This window comes from Oryzias latipes, chromosome 8 (assembly GCF_002234675.1).
Source record: "Oryzias latipes chromosome 8, ASM223467v1".
Classification (NCBI taxonomy): domain Eukaryota; kingdom Metazoa; phylum Chordata; class Actinopteri; order Beloniformes; family Adrianichthyidae; genus Oryzias; species Oryzias latipes.
In genome coordinates this window covers 4,955,725-4,971,257 of record NC_019866.2, presented here as the reverse complement: position 1 = coordinate 4,971,257, position 15,533 = coordinate 4,955,725, and the positions used below count along the sequence as shown (strand labels likewise).

Here is a 15,533-nt window from a genome sequence, read left to right as displayed (position 1 = left end):
ATGCTCAAATGTAAAAACACTCAAATGTTTTTACATTTGAATGCTTCTTAAGTTTTCATAAACACATAGTTTTTCATTAACGTGCGCTTCCTTTTTTCCAATGATGTGTTATTTTGAAGCAGCATAGATTTTGATTTTATTTCCATAAGGAAAAGTTCTTTCTACATCTGAAAGTCGACTGAAGCCAAAATTATTTCATCAAAGATTAGAAATTTTTGACCTGGAGGAAACCTAAAAAGGGTCATTTCAGCTCAGCAGGACACTAACTCCAGTTGACTTTAGATCTTTGAGACTTTCTGTAATACATAAAACATTATTTTATTGAAGCAAAAAATAACAGTCAGCTTTTTAGTTCAGACTTAAAGGAAACATTTCTTTAAAAAGCCTTTCTCTAGAACAGACATGAGCTGCTAAAAACTCAAAGCTTCATACAATGATGTCCAAAGAGCAGCTAAATTTCATTTCCACCCAGAGTTAAAGTGAAAAGATGCTTTAAAGTCAATTAAACTAAATATTAAATAAAAGGTGCAGAAATGATAACTCCAGCACCATTGCCTGTCTTTAAAAGGAGGAATGCCAAGTCAAACACCACCTCAGCTCGGAAGATTTGAAGGCTTTTTCCAGACTTTTCTGAGTGAGCCACTGTAATTGTCTGCAGCTCAGATGTCAGGAGGAAACTATAGCTACAAGATTGGTCACTTTTTATTCTACAGCTCTTTTCGGAAGAACTATTCAGATCTCATTATTTGCCTGCATCTTCTCAAAGATGAGGATGAGCTGAGGACCATGAAGGGCAGACAAATTACACTGCAGTGAATGCAGGTTTTGCCTTACATAATTTAACTTCTGGTTTACTTTTACATGACAGGTTAAAATAGCTGTAAATTGTAGGTAAAACTGGTCTTAAAGTACAGTTTGACATATTTACTTTAAACATGTTAACATGTAGGAAAACACCGGGTTGTGTCTGAAAATCTCATTTGGACAAATTGACAGATTTTGACATTTAATCAAACATTTACCCACGGAAGTTTTATTGTTTCTAAACATAGCATTAGACATAAAGCCATCTTTTCTGCAAAAGGAACTGGAGTTAGACTTCATAAATGCGGTATTTTTGCTCCATCCTCTTCATGATTGTGGGGCGGTCGAAGGAGCAAAAAACCTTATTTCCAAGTTTTTAATTTAATGCTCCCAATTTAGTCTTGTTAGTCCTCACACTGAAGTACAGAAATATTTTTTCTTCATGCCAACACGCACATCTGGATTTCATCCTCAATATCTTTGCATCATTTATAGTAGCATCTTCTAAAGTTGTCGGTGCTATTTCAGTCCTCTGTTAACCTCCATCTCACAGAGGTGAGGCTGCTGGAGGCAAATTAAGAGCAAATTTCCCATTGATGTTTTAAAGACCAATTTGATGAAAGTTGTGTTCTTGTGGTATTTTTCTGATGATCGAGGACATCAAAGAAAATTAAGCTCAGATTGTGTTTCTGAATATCACTTTTTTTTCAAATTGTTGTGAATCTGGAGCAGACGAAAAAAGTACCGTTTTGAAAAAGAGCTTATTTTTGACGTAGAAAATTTGCAGTTCTATTCTGATGAATCCACTTGCAGATACATAGATCCATGTGGGTCTTCATTTTCCTAGTCTGAGCTGAATTGTGGGTCAAAACTGTGCGGCCGGATGGGTCCAGTCTTGCTATAGCCAGTTGTGCTGCACCGGTGATGTTAGGTTGGGGTTGTGAGGGGCTGTAATCTAGTGGGAGAGCTACAGATTGGGTGTTGATTGGATGACATTGTTTTTTAATGTGTTTTCCCCATACTAATGTGTTTTCTCCATACTAGTAAAAGTTTTATGTTCAGAGCATATCCAGTATGACCTCATGACAAATAACTTTAGGATGAAACATCCTCATTCAATCAGCGATGTCCCATGTTTAATGACCTGTAATGTACCTGTTTAATGACAAAGTTCAATCTAATCAAATCTAGAGCCCTTTTCTGGTTTCCCTAAAAAGAAATTAAAACATTTAGGAAAACTAAAGTAATTTCCAGAAATGGTAGGTATTATCTGACATCACTGATTGGACGATGCGTGAAGCGATGATACCATCATCCAATCAATTAGTGATGTCCGATAATACCAACCTTTTCGAAATTTTGTTTAGATTTCTGGAAATAGCTTTCCTGAAACCTTATCATTCTATTGGGATTGTGTTTTGGTTTCTAAAATGTAATCTCGTTTTTGCTTGTTTTAAATTGTGATCTTTAATATGTTTTTGTGTCGAGAGATTTGTACTTCAGGGATAAACCTGCCTTATTCATCTGCTTCTTCCATTCAACCTCCAGTGGAACCTTTGAAACAGTTGACAAACAAATGAGCTCGTCTTCATCAGTCTTATCACGACAGCACACCAACTGTTGCAAAACCACTTTTTCATTTAATCATTTCACATTAGAAACACACACTGTATGCTGCATCACAAAATGAGAAAACGCCGTCCTGTCGCAACAACTGAAGCCAAAGAAATGAGAGGAGGCGGCCTGTTGTTGCCGCCTGGAGGAGCGACGCGCTCCTTCCTGCAGGCCTGCGGAGGCTGTGCTCATCAGAAGCCACAAGATGAGCGAGTACACAGACAGCAGGTTATGCAACAGATGGAAATCACAATTCAAACAGCACTGGAGTTCATTCCTATCTCTAACGTACACCGTCATGAAGACAAAGACCATGCCACGATGATCGTCACAAAGAGTCAGACAAACCGAATCGAAATCTTCTCTGAAGCTTTTGGTGTCCAGCTGTGTTTGTGTGTCTGAGGTTCAGTCCTGAAGAGGAGTCCTTCAAGTTAACATTCAGCTAATGCAAAAATGCTACCGTTTGTATGACAACTGCAGAATGAGCAACTTTACTTAAAGTACGTGACAGGTGTGTGGTCAGCTTTGTTCCAAAGCTTTTTTATAATTGTCTCAGTCTGCGTGGGATCTGTTTCACGAGAGGGAGAAAAAAAAAAACAATTATTTACAGTAAACACAGCAGTGTCCTAACAGATGACAATCATCCTGGCTCCATATGGTGCTTTGTACTTCTTTCCGAGTGATCCAAAGGGAAGCCAGCCTGGAAGTTTTCTTTGGGTAAAAAGAAAAAAAAAGTAGTCAATCTAACAAAACCTCATTTCCGGGTCATTTGCATCATTTGTGTTTGTTCAGCTAAAGCTTCATTTGTGTTGTGGGGACGCATCACCCCCGTTACATATCAATTAACTAGAGCACAGTGCAAATCTGCCCTCTGCTTAGTTTATAGAGTTCATTTTGTGCAGAAAAAGAAAGAAAATTCAACTTAATTTGACAGAATTAAGTTGCTCATTGGGACTGATTGATTGAATTGAATTGAACTGCGACGTTCAGTACATTCGAGGGGTGACGTCTCATCCGGACCCTCCTCACAGACCTGTCCAGCAGACAGACAAATGGCACACATGTACAGTAAAGCAACACTGCAGCGGCAAAAAGAGCGAGAAAGATGGACGCATGCAGTCTGGAGGCCAGCTTTGTAATGTTTGGCAGTGAGCGACATGTGAACGTGTTTGTTACATAGATGTTCGAGACCCCTTCACGTGGAGTGTCCTTGCTCGCTCTTTGATTTTCTGAGTGGAGACCCCCGTGGAGGGTATGAGAGCAGAAGCCCCCCTCCCAAAAGACCTGGGTGACGGAGAGCACTGATAAGTTCCGCTGACAGCTCTTTAATCCCCATTAGTGCCGCAGTAGAGCGCTATGACAGGGAGCAGCGGTGTCCTCTGACCGGCCCCCGTCCTCGTCTCCACCTCATCCCTGGTTAAGGCCCTTCTGGGAGCAGCTGCTCTGTGGGAAGGAGTTAGCAGGCTATCTCCTCCAGGGTGCCCAGCGTCGTCTGCAGAGGGACCGTGACCGTGTGGCTGATGGACTCCGAGTGGTTCGCCACAGGATCACAGGAACTCTGGGAAAAATTATAGAAAAAAAATTTTGATGAGTTTAAAGCACAGCTAAATAAAGTTTGAGCACCTCTACTCTTTTCAGAGTCAAACTTTGGTAAGTTCTTTGCAAAAGTGGCTTCTTCTGTCATGAAAAAAAAAAAAAAACAGTGCTGCAAAAAAAAGAAACATTTTATAGACTAAGACCTTGATTAAGCAATTAGCAATCATGAACTCATTGAATAAGGAGGTGCAACAAGGTAGCAAATCTTTAGTTTAGGAATAAATAGAAGATTGAAAGACAGATGAGGCCATCAAACCTTTAAGGATAAACATGAGAACTAACGGAGTGTTTTTTCAACTGCTGAGCTCTATAGTTTGGAAGTACAAGCATCCTTGAACATAAAATCTCCCACTGCTCATAATAGGATGGGGGAAAATCTGTCGATGATGAGCAGTTTATTTGTTTTGCTGAGTAAAAGACATCAGAGACATACCTAGTGCATCTTTGCCCTGAAATTAGCGATTCGAAATTAAACCCAGATAAAATGTCTAAAGGCGGGAAAGTAAGTAAAAAAGGAATAAGTGAAAACTAATTTAGAGACTGAAGGGTTCTGGTTTTATTAAAACTGCTGTTACTAGTGACAGAAGTAAAGGTCAATTCAATTACTAAGATACTAAAGATTACAAAAGATAACACTTTGTCATTTTTCTCTTTTCTGGTAAAAAACAGTAATAGCATAAACATGAAAAACATCCTTTTCTGAAATTGCTTCCACATTTTTGCAGAAAACTAAGCAAATTCTGGGTCTATTTATTTGAAAGTCAAGAAAGATAAGTGCTTTTGTGAATTTTTTTTATTTGTTGCTCAGATGTTTTTATGTACCGTTATCCTAACTGATAGAGATATCATCTAAATGTTCCAGTGTCCATCTGACCCAGTTGAGAGGCTTTCCAGCTCCAGCTCAAATCAGAGCCCATCACATGAACACTTAGACGATCTAAAAAGATGCTGTAAGTTTGCTGAAAGCTGCCAAAACCCCAGCAGAGCAGAGGAGATTTTTAAAATAAATGTCCTTGGAAGTATCAAATTGAAGGAATTCCCACTCACTGAACTGTTTCTTGATTCCTCATCTTTTGGGTCTATACATTTTATTTTCTCTCCAGGTCAAACATACAATACATGCATTTTTGATATTTGGTCTGACAATTTTTATAGATGTATAGCAGGGAAATCTCTCATGAAGATGGGAGCATAAGACGTTCTCACCACATCCTCTGCATGGCTCTCCTCCTCCTCCTCTCTGCTCAGTAAATCCAGCAGTCTGTCTTTCACCACCTGATGATCAAAAAACAATAACTGGAGTCGCACAGCTTGTGGTGAAAAATCGCCCAAGCCAAAGAAAGACAATCAACTACGACAGAAATATGTAATTAGGTAGCATCCAGACTGTAAAAAAGGCTTAATTGCAACAATTTCAGCACAAAAGCTCTTAAAGCTAATTTTGAAACTGCTTAAGATGAAGACTCAACTGTTTCTCGTCCCATTACTCCATTATGGTCATTAAAGTGAAAAAGAAAAAAATCTTGTCTTGACAGTTGCATTTTTCATGTATTTCAGAAACCCAAGGGGAGGTGAGGACCATTACGTGCTTATCAGAGGCATGTGGAGCTGAAAGCTGTAAAAGAGAAGTCCACTGTGGAGGAAAGCTAATGGAAAAGTATGACCAGAGAGTTCTTCCTCTCAGTCATCTTAAGATCCTCATCTGCGCTTTAGATCGCCGACAGCGAGTTTCTGTTCAGATCTTTCTGCTCATCAGAAAGCTTTGCAGCTTTAAACTGTTTTATTCATCTAAATCCCAAGAGAGAGCCTGAAGAATGAAATGTAATTATGAACGTGCACATCAGTGATTTTTTTTAGTTGGGAGCAAACTGAAGACCAAAAATAAGCAAAGGATGAAAAAAAGAAAAACAGTGTTTGAGAAGTGACAAATGATCACTGACCTCATAAGCGTAGTCAAACAGCTCTAAGATGGTGAGGATGCTGGCGCCGATGAACAATCCCATCTGACCACCGATATCACCTGGAGAAAGATTTGATCCATAAAAACCGAAAATAGTGAGCCATCCAGCACTTTTCTGGATGCACAGGAGGATCTGTCCTCCTCATCTGCATTCAAACACGTTCCCAGTTGGTATGTTCCAACTAACTGACAGGTGTTTGTGAGCCTCAAACAGCTTGGAGCTAAACACTGTAATAAAATATGACCCAGAAGTCCTGCTGTAAGAATAGACCCAACTGTTGGAGTTTCTGTGGCATTTACAGCAAATGAGAAGAAAGAAAATACCTCTTCAGTAGAAAGAATACCCTTTAAGCTGCTAAAAATGTTGATTTCCTGATATCAATTTTGACTTAACAGTGGTCTAAATTGCATTAAGAATGTGAAAGATAAACAAATGATTAACCCTTTCAGACCTGAGCTTTAGCTCCAGTGTTTACGTTCTTTTGACTCTTCAACCGTTTACACAATAACATGATTCCAGAGGATTCTGTTGTGCAGAAAAGCAGCCTTGCGCTACACTTAATGTTAGTGATGTTGTCCATATACCTATATGAAAAGCCGCTTCTTCTGCGTCAGATTTAGCAAATTTATTTTGATCTTGTAAACGGTCGTAGAGTTACGGTACGTCAAAGTTAGTGTATTATGTATTGGCAATATCTCCAATGTTAAAGTGCCTATATAATGCTTTTCAGAATATCCATCTATATGATGATATATCACTTTTGGAACACCAAAAAACGATTTTAAAAAATAAAATATGAATTATTTTGTAGCTCATTTTCCTACTCTGAAGTAAATTGTCTCGATCTCTGAGGCTCCGCCTTTCTCTCCCTGTGGGTGCCGCTCATTTCATCCCGTCAACCTAAAGCCGGCAACATCCGAACTTTTGTAAAGATGGATGTGCAGATTTTGCATAGAAAAGGAAAGCATTTGTGCCAATCCCCGCTAGCTCCATTGAGAAAGTGTGTGCATGTGTGAGCCTGGGGGCGGGGCTGGCAGCCCAGACTCTTCCTGGAAGGGGCCGTTCCTCACTTTGTGATGTCACAATGTGAGGACCCAATGCTTCGCGGATTGGGAGGGGCTGGTGCTCCCAACGCAGGTTTTTAAAAGGAATAACCAGAAATGTGTGAGTGGATCAAAATACCACTTTTTGTTTTTTTGTGAGAAAATAACATTATTATACAGGTAAAAGATCAAAAAGTTAATTTTGCATGATATAGGCCTTTTAATGGGTTAAAAAACAGAAAAAGAAGTAACCTCAAAGTTAGTGTTTATTGATAAAAACACAGAAAAGTCAAATTAGGGAATCCTGGATCTTTGCAAAGTTCTTAGTTTTTAACACCAGATTTCTCTTATTTGAAAAAACATTCAAACATTTTTGCTATAAATACAATTGTGTTCTATCTGACCTGCTTTGTTGTCGGTTCTCTTTCAGCTTGGTTGCCTGCTTATAAACTAAACACCTAAAAGCACTGATGGCAACCTCTGCTGTTACACTGATCATCAGTGACCTGAAAGGCTCTGAACCAAAGGAGAGCTTTGAGTAACTGAGGCGTGTGCTGGAAGAGTCAACAAGCAGCACGTGTGGTCAGAAATAAAAAAAGATCACACGTATTAAGGAGGGGGATCAAGTCCTGATGGGTTTGGCTCAGAGAAAAGCCCAGCTGTCCTCCTCGTTGTCTGCTATGGAGACCTTTAACCCTCCTGTTTGCCCCACACACACTGTCATGGACAGTAACATCCCCACTGTCATTATGCAACATCATCCTCTTTCTCCTCTGCAACCTCTTTAACCTGCTCCAGCATGTCACCAGTTGCGACGACGCATTAGCACAGAGCAACACCACCCCACTTCCCATCACCATTGCTCAAGGCTCCTTGGTTTTGTGCTCTCCTGCTAGCTTACAGCCCCTCACACCCACCACCAATAGTGGGGCAACAAAAATGGCGAGCCATTTTAGAGCTATCCAGCCATACAGTTTGGAGCTAGATGCTACAAGGATGCATCAAAAGGGGGCGGAGCAGGGAGCTTGTGGCTCATCCAGTGTCATTATCTACGTTACCAATATGTTCTTTTTCAAACTGCATTTTTTGGTATTTTCCTAATTCACAACGATTTGAGTAAATAATCACCCAGAAATGCAATTTGGAGCTTAATTGTTTTAATATATGATCTTTATCACCAAAAATTGTCAGAAGAATAAAAAAAAAAAAGACCAACGTTTTATTCAGAGTGGGTCATAGGGGGTTTTTATACGCCATCTCTGCTTTCAGAGCAAGGTCAGTACAGATCAAAGAAGGCAACGGTTAATGTAAATCTATTATCTGCTAAAAACGCTTTGAGAACAATGAAAAAAATAAGTGAGGATGTTACAGTTATATAAGGCTTTCAGGGAGACTTCTAAAGGACTTTGTGTTGTAAAGAAGTTTAGTTTTCAGCTTCTTTTCTCAGAACGGATAGGTGCCTCTCTCCTTTCTTCTGGCTGCATGTTCGTCCATTTATTGTGTGAAAAAAAACTCCTATTGGCCGTCTGTTTAGAGAACAGCAAAGACTCCGACAGAGAAGACAGTAAATGCAACACTGAGGCTGTGAAGGAACAGAAAGCCAGCTCCCTTTACTGTTTGCACCATAGCTTCTATAAGCCTCTAGTGGAAAGTGCATTTTTATTTGTACTTTTGTTCCCAATAATCAGGACTAGATACTAAAGGAAGCATAACAGCTCTGGGTGTCTCAGTGCTGGGAGCTGCTGAGGAGACCTTAAAGCTAAATGACTAAAAGCGAGTGTTGCGTAACCTTTGTTTTAACCGGTAAGGACCAAAACAGCAGGTCATTTCCATGCCCAGCAACAGCCAGGTTCCATAATGAGGAATTAATTGATTGCAATTACAGTTTGTGTGAATATTTTTTTTCCTCATTAATTAATTTAGGAAGAAAAACATACCCAGCAAACCAGCCACTTCATAAGCTTTCTTCTGCTCGATGGTCTCATAGTTCAACGCTTCGAAGAAAATGTCCAGCACCAAAATGTTGTCTCTGCAAAAGTAAAAAAAACAGGTGATTCTTCCCTAAAATGGCCGTCAGAAACTGTGGATCAGCTTTCAAATAATTCCTGATACATTTCAGTTTTAACAGAAACAACACAAATGACAGCCTTGGAGTAAATCCTTAACATCTAGTACTAATGCTCCCCAAATGTCCGTTATTTCGTCAGGTAACAGGAAACTACACGAACATGATAACATTTACAGGAAACTGCGCAAAGTTGAATCTCATTTTTAATGAAAACAATAATAAGGTTTGATAAAATCTGACTTTTTAATGTTTAAAATATGCTAAAATTCCTTCCTGACATAATCTGATGGTAAAAAATGGTAAATGGCGTATACTTATATAGCGCTTTCTACCCTCTTTCTACGGCCCAAAGCGCTTTACAGTCACAGACCCGTTCACCCAGTAGCACACACATTCACACACTGGTGGCGGCTCCGCTGCCGAACACTGGCGCCAACCTCCCACCAGAGGCAAGGTGAGGTTCAGTGTCCTGCCCAAGGACACTTCGACACATTGGTGTGCAAGGCAGGAATCTAACCTGCAATCTTACGATCATGGGTCGACCGCCCAACGCTGCACCACGGCCGCCCTCATCCAGAAACACACATCCATAAAGCAGCAGATCAATGACGCTCTTGCTAACAGGAGACTGCTACTCACGTAATGTACTTCTCTGACTTGTTGAACTTCTTCTGCAGGTAACGCGCTGAGGTCTTGCTGGGAATTTTGACCATGGACAACTCTTTGTTGTAGCGGGTCATGTTGCACGGCGTCCTGCACACGCAGCTGTTGCTCTCCAGAGTGGACAGTTTGGCTTCAGACAGACGTGATAATGGAGGTGCAGAGGTTTGGGGTGTGGAGATGGATCGATGGGGATGATGAGAAATCGTACTTTACTTTGATCGTCTCAGTGTGAACAATTGATGCAGACAGGCTCAAATCTGCAGGAACGGTGGTTTTAGTTAGTGTTATGTTCAGTGAAAGGCTGTGGGATTGATTAGGACGTGGCTCTGCTGATTTGAACATCAATATTCCCATGACAAAGTTGAGTCTTGCACTCCTGAGATCATTTATGTGCAACTGGAAGCTGCACAACTGTACACCTCTGAGAGTCATGATAACATCAGCGAATCCAGCTATTTATACATAACTCTCAGTTAGCTTCAACATAAACAGAATAGAGAAAAACTACAAACATTTTGTAATAGGGTCCCAAGAATGTAAAATTGTGTTAAAGCGGCTATAAAGTTACCTAAAAGTCCCACTCTTTTTCAAACGGCATTCTTTTCTACTGCTACAAAATACTGAAAATGCAATTTTGAGCTCAATTTTAAGTCCTCAATCATATAAAAAAGGCCACAAAAACAGGTTAAAAACACCAAAAACACACTTTTCATTGGAGTAGGTCTTTTAGCGGTTTTGTGATGAAAACATTCAGATCCTTTTAAGAAATTAAATTTTTAATTTTTCAGCTTTATTTGAAAGTTTGGCCCTGTTTTTCCCCAATCAACAAAAACCCAAAATGACAGTTTTCTAGTTTGACATTTCACACAGAAAATGCTCGCACTGCTAAATGATTAAAAAGTGTCCGAAAAATGTAAAAATGATTATAAGCTGCTCCAACTGATCCTGTTACTTTTTCCTGACCTTTCGGGAGATTAAGCTTCAAAAACACAGAGTTGGAAAGACTGAGGTGCATCTGGCATTACTTTGAAATAAAAACTTAAAGGTCAAAATAACACATGGCTTCATGTGTACGCTTCAATCCCCAATGAAAGCCATTGTCACTGCTGCAGAGGAGGGAATGTAAAGCAGCAAACATAAACAAGCCCTTCAGCAGCATCAGCAGAACTGCCGTCACCCTGACAGCAACAAAGTCATTCAGCACAAAGGTCTATTTAAGGCTCTGCTTTGCCAGTTTGAAGAGAGGAAAAAAACCTTTATCGCACTGGATAATTTTGTATGAACCTCACGGCTCCTGTGTAACTCAAAGCCTCAGGGAGCCATGATGGTAATGTTAAGCGACACAAGCTTTTGGAAAATAGCTTTTTAGAAAACCTTCTGCTGAACTGAAGCAACTCACGCATCGCTTTTTTTTTTTTTTTTTTTTTTAACGTCTGAATTTCTGTGGCTCTTTAAATAGATCTCACTTCTAAAAACTTCCCTCTTTTGACTCAAAACCCTATGGATTTCAAATGTCTAATATATTCACCCCTTCCCCTTCAGAAGGATGAACAAAGACATTTCTGCTAGCAGGCTTGTTTCTCAGAGAGGCAGCTCTGCAGCAGACCTGCAGATCACAAGAGCACGAGTAGATTTGCCCCTAAGGAGTACTAATAGCTGCTGAGGCCACACAGTCACAAAACTGTTAGAAGAAACTCAATATGACTACTGCACTGTGGTCACTCACTTTTATTTAAATTAAGCCGTATGGGATTTGGTATTGAACACTTGGGACCAAAGCATCACGCAATGATTTCTTTGCTCTTGACTCTCACTTTATCTCTTATCTATTTCAATAAATGGAATAATGCTGGTGGGGAAAAAAAAACTAAGTAGGCTTTGGCTGTAGAGTAAATGCATATAAAAGAGAGAAGATATTCTTGTATCTGGGGACATGATTTGTGTACGAAATTACTCACTCTCCCTAACCGCTAAAAAACAAATTATTAGTGTCCTGGGTTTTAAAGACCCACTCCGATCCTCTTTGGATCTACTATCAGGGCATTCATGGGTCTTTTAAGTATGATTATGCTGTTATGGACCAGAATTAAACAATCTGTGTTGTTTCTAACAGAACAGCAGTAGTTCTTTAGAAATGTACCTAGGAACGTTGGCGCGAAGCAAGCCCAGCTCCTCTTCCCATCAACCCTTACTTAGCTATCATTTATACTTTCTCCCGCTAGCTTACAGTCCCTCACACCCACCACCTAACATTAGTAGTGCAACAAACATGGCGAGCAGCGTTGGAGTTATCCAGCCGTACAGTTTGGAGTCGGATGGCAGCTCGGAGGAGGAAAATGAAGACGTTCATGGATCTATTCATCTGCAAGTGGATGCATCAGAATGGAGCAGAGCAGGGAGCCTGTGGCCAGCCCAGCATATATTCTTCATAAGATATAAACTCTTTTCCAAACCACATTCACATGCTCGATAAAACACTCCACTTTAGTTGAATTTGTGTTAGTTTCCTGATTAATATGTTAAAATCTAAACTCCTTAATCTTCATAGTTTGTGTTTTAGTCGTTGGGTGGATAAGTGTGGAACAATTAATAGGCAAACATTGGTCAGCTCATTGGAAAGACATTAGATGCAGGTTTTCTGTGACATAAACACTTTCAACCCAGAGGTTCCTTCAGTCCAGCTCATTTCTGTCATTTACTTTCAGGTGTATCCTGTATGGTGCTCAGGTTTATGCATCACAATAAAGCATGATACGTCATGGTTCATGTAACTCCATGCTTACACACATCTGTGTGTAGATATGAGCATTAGCATGAATACACACATTTATATGATGTGTCAATTTCTATGAAGAGTAAACTAATTACTGTTTGAAGTTCCCTTGATTTTTAGTATGCAGAGGAATGTCTTAATTTTATGTAAAAACAAAAAGAAAGAAAAAATAAAGACTTGCGTCCAACGATTGAGGGACACAGTTACAAAAGAATCCAATCAGACAGCAGCTAAACGTCTCTCTGGTGGTTTTACAAATTGGCACTTGAAGGTTGAACCAGAATTTGTTTGCCTTCTATGATCCAAGCATAGTGACTCTCTTTGGTGTTTGTGTGTGTTTGTGTGTGTGTTGGGACTTTAAAAAGCTTTGCAGCTCCAGAAATGAAACCAATTATGGAAAAAGAGCTGTTTGGAATAAACACCAAAGCCTTCATGGATGCCTCACGAAAGAAAACCTTCAGTCTTGGAGTCAGTTAGTCAATGAGTTATGCTGAATGCATTTATGGGAGGGTTGGGGGGGGCGCCCCTCATCATCCTTCTGGCTTTTTAGGAATTATTTTGCTTTGATGGGGGAGGTGTGGGCGGCACACATTGACTACATATGAACACTGGAGCGAGGGAGTGTAACATCAGCCATAGATAACGGTTTACAGATGAAGTCAGTTCAGTCGCCATTTTTTCACGAGACGGGCGCCACCATGTTGGAGCCAGTGTCAATAAGCAGTGATAGGTCTAAGTCGGTCTAAATCAAAGTTTCTATGGCAACCACTCTCGTCAATCAGGAGTGAGCTTTTTGGAAGGCTTGAAAGCGAGCTCAGGAGAATCTACCAATCAGACACTTTAAATGTACGACCCAAGATTCTGTCCTTTAATTAAGGCATCTGATTGGTCAGTTTATAACTTGATAAACTTGCACTATGGAAAAACATCTTAAAACATTAGGATTATCAAGAACATGCTGAAAAGAAGTATCAGAGCAAGAATGGTTCTTCTGACCAATAGAATGACTGAGTAACAGCTGTTTATTTCTCTATAGAAGCCTGCGGGATTTTGGCTTCTTGGAACCAGCGGGTACTTCCTGTTTGGAACGCGAGAAGGGAGGGGTCACTCAGTCCAGTATTCTTATCCAATCAATGGCAGCAGAGGTAGTCAGAAAGTTTTGTCTGATTGGTCTGCTGACCCATACTCTGACAGAGGGGCAAACCAGATAAAAAAAAAGGAAGACAAAAATGTTCTCTTCAATACTTTTCAAGATTTTTTATTCATTTTGTTTTGGTTTTAACCTTTAATTACTGATAGGGACAAAACCTTTTTACGAGCCAAACCAGCATTTCTGCACAAACCTGCTCTGCTTATAGCTGCCCTAACCTTTGCTGGTTTACTGAAGCATTTACCTTTTAAATGCCATGCAACATCAAACAGGAAATTACCATTTTACAGTACATTTTGTTGTTAACGGCATTTGTATTTTCTATGTACAACTTTATGCCCCTGCTTGTTTTTTTTATACGGCTTCATGCCCTCGTGAACTCCCACACTCCAGCCCCACAACTGTGACATCCATTAAGTCAGCGAAGGTTTAATGATTAGCCTTTAGAAAGGATACTGCGATGGAGCCGTAGTCATAATTTTTTACCATTAAAGTCACTTTACTGCTTGCGACCTGCTTGCATGCATCTGAATTAGGGCCCATCAGTGGAAGATTCATTTTTTGATCTCGACACATCAGTAAATTTTGATAAAAATAGAGCTCATTTAGTGCGAACATTTAGAGCCCTACAGAGATTGATGGAGTCTACAAGACTGCGCTGTGGAATAATACTTCAGCTCATGCGAGGTTGTGGTTTTTTGGAAAGGAAAAATCAATTAGTTGTTTAATGGAAACTGGTAGTTTTGTAGTTTGTTCACAGAGATGAACTTGTGGCCATAAGTTTGTCTGGTCCAGTTCACAGGATTTTAGGTTCCTGGTCCCAAGATAAATAAGAAAAAATACATTTCTGTAGTCATTAAATGCTAACAAGAGAATTTAAAAGCTGTTGAATCTTTTCAAAAAAAGTTATAGCTAAAATGTTTGAACAGTTTTAGATAATGAAAAAAGGCTCATCTTGCCCTTCAGCTGCATCATTTTACTCTTAATAAAGATGGCAGAATGTCAAAAACCTTTAAATAATTGGGCAAATTTACCTCAAACCTCCAATTACACTGCAATAAGAGGTAATGTAAGGTCCCTGTTTGCTCTGAAATAGAGGATGATTTTTGAAAAAAAAGTTCTTTCAGTAGCTGAAAACCTTTCAAAATAGGCAATGAACAGTGAAACTTCACCTTATACGTGAGTGAAACACACCTCTTCCTTGCAAAAATACTCTGACTTGACGCTTGCAGACCCTTGAAAAATCTTTAACTTTCTTTAAAGTTTGTTTCTTATTCTAGAAAATCCTAGCTGAATCAATACCAGTGCATTTGTGAGTTTGTGAGCGTGTCTGTGCGGACTTACCCAGAGCAGGTTCAGCACAGTCTTTGTACTGTTCAGGCGTGCAGTACGAAGCATCGCCTGGGAAGTTTCAATAATCCAAGTTAGACGAGTTTAAAAACAAAACTGCCAGAAGACTGAACAAACAATCTGTAAACATGTGAATGAAGGAAATAAGAAAATGTTACAAACTTGCTGTGTATCCGTGCAGATTAAAAACCATAACCTCCATGCAGAAGATGAGGGGGCTCACCAGGCATATGCACCATCCTGCAGTTGCAGTTTTCCACAATGTAGCGCGTTTCACAGTCGATCCTGCAGGCGGTCACACTGTAGACCTGGAAAAAGCCGGACTCCAGAGCTCTGGACTCACACTCTCCCCACGGGGGAGGCAGGTAGGTGAGCTGGGGGAGAGGAAAGAAGGGCGTTAAACACCTTCTCCTGTATAACAAGTTATAAAAACTACTCATGACTTCGTAAAAATGGCTTAAAACTGAATGAAATTGAATTATTTCCAGTTGATTTAAAGCATTTCAGTGAA

General features: G+C 39.9%; 1 protein-coding gene across 3 annotated transcripts in view; it reads right to left on the bottom strand.

The window, feature by feature from the left end:
• Positions 1-2,422: 2,422 nt before the first annotated feature.
• asic2 (acid sensing ion channel subunit 2) overlaps positions 2,423-15,533 on the bottom strand; it is a 316,441-nt gene continuing 303,330 nt past the window's right edge. For all 3 annotated transcript variants that reach the window (XM_020705101.2, XM_020705102.2, XM_004071255.4), the window contains 7 exons: positions 15,246-15,396; positions 15,017-15,073; positions 9,726-9,879; positions 8,956-9,047; positions 5,955-6,034; positions 5,221-5,289; positions 2,423-3,976 (listed from right to left, as the gene is read on the bottom strand). In XM_020705101.2, coding sequence (XP_020560760.1) covers positions 3,875-3,976; positions 5,221-5,289; positions 5,955-6,034; positions 8,956-9,047; positions 9,726-9,879; positions 15,017-15,073; positions 15,246-15,396 — 705 coding nt within the window. In that variant the 3' untranslated portion in view covers positions 2,423-3,874. The remainder of the gene's footprint in view (positions 3,977-5,220; positions 5,290-5,954; positions 6,035-8,955; positions 9,048-9,725; positions 9,880-15,016; positions 15,074-15,245; positions 15,397-15,533) is intronic.